A 13983-nucleotide genomic window follows, 5' to 3' on the forward strand; every position below is an offset into this window, starting at 1 on the left:
ACAGCTACACCCCCATCCCCTAATTGTTTCCATTCCATCTTGCCGCCACCCACACTGACCCTGCCTCCTATCCCCACTGCCCTGGCTTGGTGGCAAAGAAAGAGAAAGGGTCCAAGGTTGCCCCATATAACGTACCCCGCCCAACCCCAGGTTACTGCTTACTCTAACCCTGAGTCTCACTCTGTCCAGCTGAGCCACAGAATGATGGAAGGTGGGGTGGGGGCGGGGGGTCAGGAACCACTTTCCTGGCATTCTAACTCCACTTCTTGTAAGCTGTGCATCTTCCATGGGTGCCCAGGCCCCAGGCTGGGCAGGCAGGCGCCTCTGATCGCATTACAGAGCTGCTTTCTTTCGGTTCTGTCTCCTGATGCCAATAATGCCTCCAGGCGCCACTGAGGGCCTCTAGGGGCTGCAGGCTCCTGGGTGATCTCAGCAGAAGGCGTTCCTCCCAGACCTTAGGGACACCTCCTGGGCTGGTGCAGGTCCAGGTGGGCACCAGGGGCCAGAAAAAGCCGTCTCTTCTCTTCCTGCCTCTTTCCCTGGCTCTCTGAACAACCTGGAAGCTGCCCTCTGGGGACTCTCTGCCCCCTGTTCACCTGCCCAGAGAGGTTCCAGGAGAGGAGCAGGGCCCAGCCCCCGCCAGCAGTCAGCTGGACTCGGGGGAGGCACACCTGCTCTGTGATAGCCTGCATGTATGTTATCTCCCGTATCAACCACTGCCCAGTGCAGTAGGTGGTATCAGCTCTGTCTCACAGGTTCAGAGAGCTTGAGCCACCTAACCCAGGCACTCAGGATTCAAATCCTTTTTACTCCAAGGAAGCCTCAGCCCTTTTCGCTGCATAAGAAGGGCCCCCTGGCAACGCAGGTCCGTTGTTTCACCAGAATCTTTCCTGTGCAGACGTGCAAGGGGTTCCTACCTCACATCACGTGAGCACACATCCCCTTGCCAGGAATGCCCTCTTCCCTGTTTAGCCAAACTCTAGTCATCCTTCAAGGGTCGGTCAAGCTCCATCCTCCCCTCCTCCAGGAAGCCTTTCCTGACTGCCCAGGCCCTTGGGAACTTCTGCCTCCTCTCAATATCATAGGCATTTCCCACTGTACACCCAATACTTGTCACCAATAAGGATGACGACGGTGAAGATAATGATAATAAATGCTATTGAGCACTTTAGAATGTACAAACAACTTTTATGCATTATCTCATTCATCCCCACAACAATATGATAAAATTGGTACTATTCCTTACATTTCACAAATTAAGAAACTAAAGCTCAGAGGGGCTAAAATTGCCCTAAGACACACAGCCAGAGAGCGGCACTGTCAGAGTTTGAGCCCAAGTAGTCTGCACAGCCTGCCTCTAAGCACCACACCAGACCCCTCCCAGTATGTATACATCACAGCTCGTTGAGTGGATTCCTCTCTGTTGCACCATCTTTGCTTCTCTTGCCCCCCTCCTCCCCAACCCCAGCATCACAGGCCTGGCACATGGCCCATACCTCATAATCAAGAAGTCACACAAAGCCTGTCAGTTCCTTAAGGTCCAGGCCTGTGTCCTGCCCACCTCTGAACATCAGAGCCCAGCATTTGCAGGCTTTAGGGCTGGACCAGATGTTCCACTACCTGATGTGGGAACAGCATGTCTCACCTCCCACTTCCTAGATCAGCTACCGCATGCCTTCTGAGAAACGGAACAGTGCGTGGCACAGGAGCCAGGTCTGGGTGGTGGTTCCTACCACAGCTTTGAGCCTCAGTGGGGGGATGGAGGGTGGCGAGGACCTCTTTTCTCCCAAGCCCAGGTTGCCTGCTCAGTGGGGTCCTCCTCTGCCTCCTGGGCCTGCTTGGTGTCTGGGGCTCTTGGTCTCTGAGGCAGGAGATGCCTATGGAGCAGGAAAAAGGGACTGAGGTCCTGGAGGGTGATCTATGGCTTTGGAGAGAGACCAGGGCTGCATAATGTGCACAAGGGCATTCCAGTCAATATATTGACTTTCTGGAGGGGCCTCTGTAAATACAAGTGGTTCTGGGCCTTGGCTACCTCTGTCTCTTGGGGCTGCTGGGGGCCTCTTCAGATGGAACCAGATGGAAAAAAAATGCAGCCCTTAGGGATCATCCCTTCACCTCTCCCACCCCAAATTTACAGATGGGGAGACCAACCAGGACCCAGAGAGGGAAAAGGACTTGCTCAAGGTCACACAGTAGGAGAAGAACCAGAGCCTCCTAACTCCAAGGCCAAGAGATACTGGACCACCAGGCTCTGAGACTCCTGCTTGCTCTCCACCCTTCTCACTCCCCTGGGGAGGAAGTCTCTGGCTTTGCAGGGTTCTCTCCTGAGGAGGCTGTACCCATAACAATCCCGGAGTGCTCAGTATGTGCCAGGCACCATGCTGAGCACGTTACTGTGCATCAAGTCACATAATCCTCAACACAACCCTATGATGATATTATCATTATTTTCCCCATTTCACAGATAAGCAAACTGAGGCACAACACAGTTAACTGAGCTGCCCAAGGCTGCAGAGTTCATAAGTGGCAATGCTGAGAGGCTATTTTAACCTTTTCAAAATTCTGTTGGCAACGCCAAGCACCCCTCTGTACCCCCAAATGAGGGCCTGCAGAGGAGCTTCTGTAACGTGAGGTGTGTGGTGGTAGAGGGTTTAGTAGAAGTGGTGACAAATGAGCCTTCCTGCTCTGACTGGCTCATGGGAGTCATGGCTGAGGATTCTGTCTTTCCCTTCTTACTGGCTTTGAGGTCTTGGGTGGGGGGGTGTGGCAGAGGGCAAATAAGTACACCTCCCAATCCCGCCACCACCAAAAGAATCTCCACCAGTCCTTCAGAACTATTTTTTGGGGGGGGCTCACTCCATTTTTGAGAGCCACAGAGAGAGAATCAAAGAAAAAGAAACATTTTTCTCTTGAGTTGTCCCCTGCCCAGGTCCTATCCCACGGAATCAGAGGTAGCTGAGAGGGCCAGGTACCCCAAGGAACACCTATTCAGTTGAGCCTAGGAAGCCCTGGAATGAAAATATGGCCAAGGGTTGGTTCACCAAGGATTGGTGCCCACCTCAAGATGGCGGCCAGAGTGGATGCTGATCAGGCCAAATTCCCAGAGCAACGAGGAGAGGCCCAAGGCTGGACACTCTTGCCCAGGTGCTCCAGCTAGTTAGCCACCCTCTCTTCAGGAAATGCTCTTAGAAAGACCTGAACAGGAGAGACTCGAAGTCTGGTTCATATCACCTCCTCATTCGCTCTTTGCTGTGCTCTTCCCTGCATATACTGCCCATGGCCCTTGTGTGGCACCCGAAACTCTCTAAATGTCATTTAACATTTTCTGGATTGAATATCAGCCTCCTCCATGGACAGTCATCTCCCTGAGGGCTAGGGCCAGGGCTGCTCTGGCTCTGACCTGGGTCCCAGTCCTGTCTCTTCAGCTTCCTAGCTAGGCATCCACCACCCCAGTGGGGTTCCTAGGAGGAAGAAGTGAGGCCCCACATCTAAAAGGGCTTTGTAAACTCTAAATACTATGCACATACATGGGGTTGTGATTTTCCTTTAGGTCTCCCTGTTTCTGAATGGCATATCTTATCCCAGAGTCAAGGTGATGGCAGACCTTAGTAGGGACAGAACTGGAAAGCTGGGGAGCCCTTCACCAACAAAGGAGGTGGTAAGGAGAGTGGAGTCCAGTGTGTATGTGTGTGAGCACATGGGTGTGTGCATGTACATGCCCTCCTCCTCTTTCAGTTGCTTACACTAGGAGTCCCAGGCCCCAGCCACGCCTTCCTGAGATATTACTCTCCATTGCAGATGCCGCGACTCAAGCCATGCCCCTGCCCCTTCTCCAACAGAGTCCAGAAGAGACCTGGAGGAGAGGGATGGGAAGAAGTGTGAGTCTGGGCAGGTCACAGGGCAGATCCCCAAACCACAGCCCTTTACATTGCTCTGGGCTAACAGAGGCCGACTTCAGGAGACCCAGGACTCAAGACCCCTGCTCTCCTGGGTGCGTCAGCCCACGCTCCTGGGCTGACTGAGGGTCCATCTTTGGCCACTTTTCCTCCCTCTGAAGCACGAGGACCTATCCTCAGGCAGGCCTGTCCCATGTGCCCTCTGCTCCAGAAGCTGACCTCTGCCTTCCCAACTCGAGAACTGGCACCCAGGCCAAACGCTGCTCACAGCCTTCCAACCCATTGTCATCCAGTCAACTCCGAGCTCTGTGGGGTTTTCTTGGCTGTAAGCTTTACGGAAGCAGATCGCCAGGCCTTTCTTCCATGGTGCCACTGGGTGGTTTAAACTGCCAACCTTTTGGTTAGCAGACAAGCGCAAACCATTTGTGCCCCCCAGGGCCAACCCTCAGGGCAGGGTAAAATGAGGTCTCCTTAGCACTGAAGGGGACCGATCCTGGGTGCTGCCCTGAAGAGGAATCTCCAACACAATCTAATGGTTGGAGTGTCCCTTGTTCGTGGTGACTCATGGTCCCCCTCACTACACACACCTATTTATACACAAGCACACCCCAGCCGCACCCATATGCATATCGAACGCACCCTCCCACACCCAAACATACAGACTGCCACCCACATCTCATATTCCCATATACAAAAGGCACAACCCTCCTCAGCACACACATCCACTCCTGCACACACCCATGCACACACTCCACCTCCATGCACCTAACACCCCAACACCCCAACCCTCACCTCCCACTACATACTCCCACCTCCGCTCGCCTCCTTAATACCCACTCTCACCCCTCCCACCAACACACACTGCTTAATACGCACTCTCACACCCCCAAGCCTGCCTTCTTCACAAGAAACAAGCGGCGGAGGCAGGGAAGTTGTGAGGGCTGGGGGCAGCCTGTTCTGGGAGGTGAGAAGGGGAGCGGCTAGGCTCCCTCACTAGGCGGTGGGCTGGCTAGGCCGCGGTGTGAGAGCTCCCGGGGCTCCAGCAGAGGGATTTAGCTCGGCTGGCTAGGACAGGGCAGGCAGGTGGCGGGGGACAGGGGGCAGAAGGTGAGCAGGGGACGCAGGGGAGCTGGGAGGCAGAGGGGCGCTGTGCCAAGGCTCCCACGGACACCAAGTAACCACGCGCTGGTGCAGTGGCGCTGAATCAAACCCACAAGCTGCAGCGACGCTAATCAGGCCGCTTTGTCGAAAGGGGTAAATTTGGGAGCTTCCAGCAACTCGCTGCTTTTGGAGAGAAGAAAGAAGAAACAAAGGGGCTGGGGGGTGGTGAGCAGGGAGGCGGCTAATAATGCCTGCACTTCGGCAAATGTTTTCGCTGTCACTAGCCTTGGCGATGACCAGGAGCCAGGAGGAAGGGGCGCCGCGAGGAAGGGGCGCCGCGAGGACCTGTGGCTTTCAGCGCTCGGCGGCAGCTGGGCAGCGCGCTCAGCCCGGGTTTCTGCCTGCCCTGCGGGGACACAGCGTCCCCCACCCAACTCAGAGCGGGGACCCGAGGCCAGCCCCGGGATGCCAGTCTTCTCCCAAAAAGCCCAGAGAAGGGGCTCCCCGACCTGTCTCACTAAAATTTGTCCCGCCGTGGCGACATTCCTGTGGCACCTGGCTAAGGACAGGTCCAGAGGGGGCAGGAGGTGGCGCGCCAACCCCAACTTCAGGAGCAAAGCCGAAAAGGTGGAGTGCCAGATTCCCTTGGCCCCCCTGAAACTGCCCTCTCCTTGTACTACCCTAATTACGGTATTTTTAATTTTCCTTTTAAAAAAAGAAAAGAAACGGAAAAGCACTTGCTTGGTTTCGTTTTGCCTTCACAGCTTTAATGACTCCATTTGTGGAAGCTGTTTAGGAAACTGGTGAGGAGGAGAAAGAGGAGGAGGAGGTCGCCAGGAGAAGGGAAAGCGCTGGGCCTCCCTGCCCATTTTCCTCCCTACCCACCATCATGCCCAGGCAGAGGTTTCCCTCTACTCTCCCCAGTCCAGTTCCAGCACCACAAGCCCCACCTCCCAGCCCAGGACTGTGCCTCTCCTCCCTTTCCTTCAGGCCTCAGTGGGCTGAGCTGACTGCTCTCCATAGGCTTGGGGTGAGAGTCTGGGGGGCTCCCAGGACTGTCCATCAGAACTGCTAACCTTGCTCTCTAAGTGCTTGGAGTGAAGGGGGTCCACTCCTCCCCTAGTCCCATCCCCAAAGTCTAGGCAGTCCGCCACCCTCCTCAGAAGGCATTTGTGGCTATAAGAAGATATGGGAGGCATGCCCCATGTCAGGCCTCGCAGCCAGGAATAGGGTCACCAGAATCTTCCCTACAGGAGAAACTCAACAAAGCAGGAAGGGATGGAAACGAGACCCTAAAGAGTAAAGACACATCCTGTCCCTGACTCTACAAATGGATGTGGAGCTCAAGAATGGTAACAGGGAAGCCCGGCTTGTTATTTGTCTTACCCTGCCCAGGTGGGGCAGCTGCAGAGAAGATGAAGTGCTGGGGGGTCCAAGGGTGGAGCCACCTTCAGGCACCTGCCTGGCCTCAGGGCCTCACCTGGGACCTCTGGCCCTGCCCTGCTCTATCTCCCCTGGGTCCCTGCTCCCAGCTCAACCTTCTTTCCCCCATCCTGCTACAAGTCCCAGTCCATCCCAGCTACCAAACCAAACTTATCTTTAGGTGGTGTCTGATTTCAAGATCTCGACACCTGAAGCTCAGTGGCCAGTCCACACCCCAAGTGCAACCAAGGGCCCAGAGGGCTAGACTGAGGTTTGCAAGGTCTGAGTTCAAGTCTCAGCTCTGCCCCTGAATCCTCAGGGGACTCTGGGCAAGTCAGGGCCTGTCCCAAAGCTTCAACTGCTAAATAAGTGGGTTAGAAAAGGAGGATTTATTTTGACTTACAGAATTCCATTTAGGGGAAGGAGGAAGAGGAGGAAGAAGTGAGATTACAGACAAAATTCCTCCCATGCAGTGGTACTTCCACTTTAACGAGAAAACCCATTAAGACACACTTGATTTTCTATTTGTTTAAGTGAGATGGGTGTTTGCTATAGTGTGGAGGCAGACAAGAACGGGCATCACACACACACACAGCCTAAGCAGTAAGCAGAGACACAAGAAAAACCCTGATTTTAATTGCACTTTAAAAAGAAGTGTTATCATGACAAATCAGCTCCTTCTCAACCATCCCAGGCAGAAGCCAAAGAAAAGATCATCAAAAGCCCCAGGAAGGACTGAGGGGTGGGGTGGGGGAAGCTTCCCAGGGCCGATGGGCTTTTGAAGTGGCCTCTCCTAGTCAGTCACTTGCTGACATCTCCTTCTCAGCTTCTGGGGTTTTATGGTTCTGGTTTTGATTTTTGCATCATCAAACTTTGTGACTTAAAAAAAAAAAATTATCAGTGCTGTAAAGAAAGCTCATTCCCATACTCCTGGGGCTTGGGGGGAGAAAAAGGAGAGAGAATTGCCTTGGGCACCCCCAAGAAAGAGTCCCCTCTGTGAGGATGACTTTCCCCGCCTCCCCTAAATCTGAGGCTCATGGCAGAGAGGCAAACACTGCTGTGAGGAGACAGTTCCACGTGGCCTGAATTGGCCTGGCTATTGGACAGGAACCCTGCATACAATACATGTCTGTGACCTGCTGCCAAGTCAAGGCAAGATTTGGGGAAAGCCAACACCCTGGCCGGCCTTGGTTCTTCCCACCAGTGAAATGGGACTCTGGAAAAAAATGAAAGCCACTGGGAAATCTTAACAACGTTGTGAAAGAAAGATGCTGTACCTGTGGCACTGGAGAAAAAGGGCTGTGTGGGAGGGAGGGGCATATTCTTCCTCCCCAAGGTTTCTAAGGGCCACACATTCTGGGCAAAGGGAGGCTGCGGGCAGACCCACCAGCTGGTCCCCCTACAGGTTGGTGGGCAGGCGGTCCCTGGCACACTAAGTAATGAGCACAATTCCAACACCGCTCCACTCGCAAGTGAGAAATCAAAGCCTGGTATTAGAGGCCATTTCTAGCTGGGCACCATTTGTACCCAAATCCATCAAAGCCCTGGGCCTGGGGTTTCTTCTGGGGAAGGTGGGGGCTGGATGCTTGGTTAAGCAGGAAAGGCAGGCCAACCCCTAGCCCTGCCAGCTGAACCCGGAGAACTCTAGGCTAACCAGTCTGGTCTTTCTTCTGCCTGCCCGAGCCCCCACTCCCAGTAACCTCAGTATTCACTCCAGATCCCAAGGCCCTGCTGGTTTAAAAACAGCTTCCAAGACCCAACCTTGCCCATGTACAGAGACTTCACCCAACCCTTCAATAACCTCCCCCCAAAACACCCTCAAACCAGAAACCAACAACCTAGCACAGCACCTCCCACACCAACTGCAACCTTTAAAACAAGGCTGGTCATTGAGCAGCCCGCCCCCACCCCCCATCATTACCTTCCAACTTCAAAACGCTGTTTTAAATACCAGAGTCTGCCCAAATCATAATTAACTTGGATCAAATGACTGAGTGTCATAACTTTGCACAACACGGCTGAAAAAAAGCGGGGGATGTGCTAGAACCAAGCCCTCACTCCTGGGCCGTGGGAATCACTTATTGCAGAGTGAGGGATCTTTGGCTAATGGGGAGGGGGGAGCGGATATCAACATCTCAGCGGAAGGTGCGGCGGCGGAGGGGGGGGCTGCGTCATCTCGTCCACTTTGTGCATCAGATTTCCTGCCCCATTCTCAGCCTCAACTCACAAGACTAGGCGCAGGATGTCCCACGCCCCCCGCCTCCTATCCACCCTCCCCCGCCCCCCTCTCCGGGGAGCTGAGACGGCCAGCTACCCCGGCCAGCCCACCTGCTTGGGCTGAGCACCAAAGGGATGTTGTGCCCACCGGCTCCCCGGGAAGACGCAGCCCAGACACCGACGCCTCGCCCAGCTCCACAGCGGGAGAGGGGGGTTAGGGACTTTATTTTAGGAGCCCACCAACCCGGTTAAGGTATCCAGCTCTGTCCATAGGCGAGCGTATCTCGTCTGCTCCAGTGAGGGGGAGAATGTCAACGACCCATTTAAAGGGAAACTCCGCAGGATACACTACGTACCTCCTCCCCATCCCCCACGAAAAAAAAAAGAAAGAAAATCCCTCCAGAAACGCGGACCTGCGATCTGGGGGAGAAAGCTGTGTGCCTGGGATTCAACCTTCGTCCTTCAACTATCAAAGCCCTTCAACCCGGCCTCCTCCGGCTGGCCGAAAGGCACCGGCGCTTCCCGTGCGCCCCAGGTATCTTGCTCTCTCCCTCTAGCCTGCCGACTCGTGTTTGTGAAGCGCGCTGGAGCCCGAGCGAGCCGAGACCGGGAGCAGGAAGTTGCCGGCGAACCGCAGCAAGCGCGCACCTGGCCAGCGCAGCGAGAGCTTTCCTTCGACGCCGCAGCCAGGCGCGCGAGAGCCAGGGGTTCCCTGGAACCAGGTCCTCCCGGAGGCATAGACCCGACTCAGACACCCTGTTCCAGGGAAAAGAAGCTAACGCCTCCAGGAGGGCTCAGAAAGCTTCCGGCTTACTTTAACCACCTGGCCTGCGCCTTCAACAAGGTAGCTGCGCCACCGCCCACTTCGGAGGAGCAGAGAAACCTGCCTTCTAACTTGGACGCTCCTGCGGCTTTCCCTGCGCGCACCGGCGCCGCGAAGGACCATCCCAACTTCGGGCAGAGTGAGCGCAGGGGTCCCCTCGCCCCCTCCCTCTCGCCCAGGCGTTCCCTACCTGCTTGGCTCAGCCTCGGGTGCCAGCAGAGCAGCAACGCTAGCAGCAGCGCACCCCGCGCTCCGCTCCGGGCCCACATGCTCCCGCCGCCGGGCTCCGGTGCCTCTCCCCCGGGGCTCTCTCCCTGGCCCCAGCCTCGCCGCCGCCGTCTCCGCCGCCGCCGCCTCCTCCTCGCCGTCCTCCCCGGCGCCCGGCCGCGCCAGCCCGTGCCCTCCGTGGGGGCAGCGGCAGCCACGCTGCGCTCAGAGCCGCCCGGCACTCGGAGCGCGATGGGTGTCCGGCGCCCGCTCTCCAGCCAGGCTCCGGAGCGCCCCGCTGCGCGCGGCTCGGGCTCCGGGGCTCCCCGGGCTCCGGCGCCCTGGCCGTGAAGTTGCGCGGCCGAAGATGAGTGCGCTCAGCGGCGCTCGCAGCGGCCAGCGCCGCCCGGTCTGAGCCCCAGTGCGCGCCCCGCCGCGCCTCGCCGCCACCCGCGGCTCCGGCGCCTTCGCCGGCCCCAGCCGCCTGCCACAATGCCGAGCAGTCCCGCCTGCCGCCCTGGTGAGTCCGCGCCTGAGCAGGACAGCGCGCGGCTGGGCGGGGCCCGGGCCGGCGGGGGCGGAGCCGGCAGGGGAACCTGGAGGGGGGACCCAGCAGCCGACTGGGCGCGGCCTCTGCGGAGCTGGGGGCCCCTCAGGGGGAGTCCGTGCGAGACGCAGCGCCCGGGCTTTGGAAAACCCGGCCGGTGGAGCAACGCTGGGAGCGGAGTGTGCACAACCTTCGTCTCAAAAAAACGAAGGTAATACAGGTAGTCCCCGATTTACGACCGCGTTCCGTTCCGACTACCCTACCCGTTGCCCTCCAGTCGATTCCGACTTATAGCGACCCTATAAGGCAGAGTAGAACTGCCCCATAGGGTTTCTAAGGAGCAGCTGGTGAATTCGAACTGTCCACCTTTTGGTTAGCAGCCAAGCTCTTTACAGCTGCGCCACCAGGGTTCCCCATTCCGACTACTCTGTTGTAAATCGGTTCTGACGTAAGTCGAACACCAATTTTTTTCATTATTATTCCCTTTTATTATCAATGTCTTTATAAATTCCATCTTTGAACATCTGCAAATGAACATCCAGGAATAACAGCAAATTATGAACTGCAACATAGTATGTAGTACATATTACTAAGGATAAGATGTATTTTTTTTTAAAGGTCCTAAGTGCAATTCCTTGTAACTCAAATGCGTCGTAAATCGGGGACTACCTGTACACCTATGCACCATCCTTTGACTCAGCTTTGTCAGCCTTCTCTGCTGGAGCGAGGGACTCTCCCTTTGGGCTCCCTGCTCTGCATTACACTTCATTACTTCTGCATGTGGGGTTCTTGCCACAAAACGACTCCCTGAAGGAGAAAAATCGCGAACATTCAAGCTCTGGTTAAGCTGGGGTTAACAGCTCTGTGAATTTGGGCACGGTTTTGGATGATCCTGATTGGCCCTATTTGTCTGTATGATCCTGGGCAGAGCTGCTGGCCAGGCCCCCTATCAGCCCCCTCAAGCACCCAGATTCCAGGATGTTGTAAACACCTCCCCCTTCTCCTCCCCCAGGTTACAGTAGGGCAGAGGGTGGCACTTTGAGCTCTAATCTAAGCAGACCCAGTGTGAACTTGGACTCTGCCCCATACCTGCTGTGTGACTTGGAACAACTTACTTAACCATTCTGATGCTCCCTTCATTCTCATCTGTAAAATGGAGAATAATGATAATAACTATTTCATAGGGAGTCCTTAGAGGCAAAGATGGTGAGACTGCATCTTACATACTTGGGACACGTTGTCAGGAGGGATCAGTCCCTGGAGAAGGACATCATGCTTGGCAGAGTACAGGGTCAGTGGAAAAGAGGAAGACCCTCAACGAGGTGGATTGACACAGTGGCTGCAACAATGAGCTCAAGCATAACAACTATTGTAAGGATGGCGCGGGACCGGGCAGTGTTTCGTTCTGTTGTGCATAGGGCCTCTATGAGTTGGAACCGACTTGACGGCACCTAACAACAACAACAACAACAAAGGGAGTTGTAGTACTGAATGAAAAAATATGTGTGGAAATGGCTTCACAGATGTCAACAATCTATCTTTCTAAGATTCTGCCCTCCCGGCCTGTCTGATTCCTGGGAGAAGTCCTGACCACCAATGGTGGGCCAAGGAGCATGCGGGGCCGGGTGTGGTTTGGTGGATGGATGGCGTCTTGGGACTGAAACCCGGAGACGTCAGAAGGGATGGATCAGCTTGCATTGATCCACTAGAGACCTTACTGTGTGCCAGGCACTGGGTTAGGGACTTCATATGTATCACCTCAGATAATCCTTACAATAGCCTTCTGAGGTAAGTACCATTTGTATTCCCATTTTACAGATGAGAGAACTGAGGCACAGAGATATAAAGCCATCTGCCCAAGATCAGACAGCTCTGAGTAAGTGAGTGAAGGAGCAGGAGAAGGGGGCAGGGGAGATGGGATCTGAAAGAAACCGACTGATCTGAGCTGGGGCCGGATTGGGTTATAAGAAGGAGCCTGTCCTGTTCCTGCCCCTCCGTGGGGGAGGAAGCCTTCTGCCAGCAGCCAGCAGCCAGCAGGAATGCCCCTTCCTCCCAGTCCTGATCTGTTTACTACTTGGGATTTTCTTCCTTCCAGAGCTGGTATCTGGAATCACCCCTCAGATACAGATGTAGTGGGCTGCTTCAGGGAGGGATGAAGGAAGCCAGAGAGAGGTCCAGCCAGGCCCAGGAGCCAGTGGGGGATGGGCTGCAGTAGAACCAAAGTGTACTCAAGGGTGTTACCTAGATTGGGGGAGGGGGTTTGGGGACCACTCCTGCAGGCTGGACAGGGGTTCTGGTTTGTAAGAGTGGGGCAGGGAAGCAGCATAGACTTGTCCCAGCCGTTTCCCTAGAGGCCTGGAGATAAAGGCAGGGACTGCCCAGTGCCCAGTCCCCTCCACCTCTGACACCCCCCACAGGATGGGTTCTGGAGCATCTGGGGGAGGTGGTAGAAGTAGCCAGTCAATCTTCCCAGCCCTCTCTAGCTGGACACCCAGGATTAGGAAGGTGGACATGGGTGGAGTGAGTGGGACTCCTTGGGGAAGGACTTTGCCAACTGTGAAAGGTCCCTGTGGGCAAGGGTGAACAGGCTGTTTTCAGCTTGGCCTGGGGCCGCCCAGGCAGGGCAGTGGGTCAGAGAGTCAATAGCTCATCACACCCAGACAGCTCCACCCATCCAGGTAAGGTCAAGAGCACAGGCTGTCTCCCTGATCTCTGAAGATCAGAAGGCCAGAAGGATATGGAAATTTAAAAAAAAAAAAAACTCCAATTCCTGGGACTTTGCTGTTAGGCAGAAATTGTACCAGGCAGGCCCTTCTAGTCTAAGAGTCAGATTTCCTGGCTTTGCTTGAGTCCTGGCTGGAGATGGGGTGGGGGGGGGGGTGGGAAGAAAGGTGGCCATTCCCCCTCTCCTTCTGCCAGTCCTTGCCCCACTTCTCTCCCCAGCCTGAAAACTCAACTCTTGAAATATGTCCATGGCAGGTACTGGGCCCTGCTTTCCCTCTAGGACTCCAACACTGAGGTGGGGGACTTCCCCCATAACTCTCCTGCCACCCCCTACCCCCACCCCATCCAAGTCTACCTCTCAGAGAATGTGCCTTCTCCAGCCACTGCAGCTAAGCAACCTCCCTGCAGACCTGGTTCTTCTCCAGCCCAGGCATCTCAGAGGCTGGCCCCCAGCTGGTGCAGGGGGTAGGGGGGTGTTCACTCTGCCCTGAGCCCATGCCTTCTCCCAGGGGGGGTGAAAAGTGGGCCAGACCCTGCCCTTGGGATGGCACATTGGAGTAGCTGGATTAAGATTTACCAGGGTATTCCCACAGTGCCATCAGACTCACCACAAAGAGGTCCTGCTGTGAGTTAAGAAAAGGAATTAGGCCGTCAGCTGCTTGAAGGCAGGACCCTGTCTTTCCTGTTCAGCATCATGTACCCAGCACCTAAGATGGTTTCTGGTAATAATGAGGATATAACCAATATTGGTTAAGTGGATACATTAATGGGGAGAGGGGAGAGGGGCTACTGGTCAAAGGGCCTACAGCCCTTACGCAGTGAGCCCTGGAAGGAGTCTCCCACCTTCCCGCCATTTTCTTGGGATTCTGGGGAGGGGGCTGAGCTGGATGTGGGGGGGTTATGTAATTAGTTGTCATGGTGTCAACTCTGGCTCATGGCAACCCCATGTGTGTCACAGTAGAACTGGGGGCTTTCCATGGTTGATTTTTCAGAAGTAGATATCCAGGGCTTTTCTTCTGATGTGCCTGTAGGTGGTCTTGAACCTC

The 13983-nt window shown here is 55.4% G+C and overlaps 1 protein-coding gene across 2 annotated transcripts in view; it reads right to left on the reverse strand.

The window, feature by feature from the left end:
- Positions 1-10146, reverse strand: part of UNC5B (unc-5 netrin receptor B) — a 97812-nt gene extending 87666 nt beyond the window's left edge. For both annotated transcript variants that reach the window (XM_049855792.1, XM_049855791.1), the window contains exon 1: positions 9650-10146. In XM_049855792.1, coding sequence (XP_049711749.1) covers positions 9650-9728 — 79 coding nt within the window. In that variant the 5' untranslated portion in view covers positions 9729-10146. The remainder of the gene's footprint in view (positions 1-9649) is intronic.
- Positions 10147-13983: the final 3837 nt, after the last annotated feature.

The sequence above is a fragment of the Elephas maximus genome, chromosome 16 (assembly GCF_024166365.1).
Source record: "Elephas maximus indicus isolate mEleMax1 chromosome 16, mEleMax1 primary haplotype, whole genome shotgun sequence".
NCBI classification, from domain to species: domain Eukaryota; kingdom Metazoa; phylum Chordata; class Mammalia; order Proboscidea; family Elephantidae; genus Elephas; species Elephas maximus.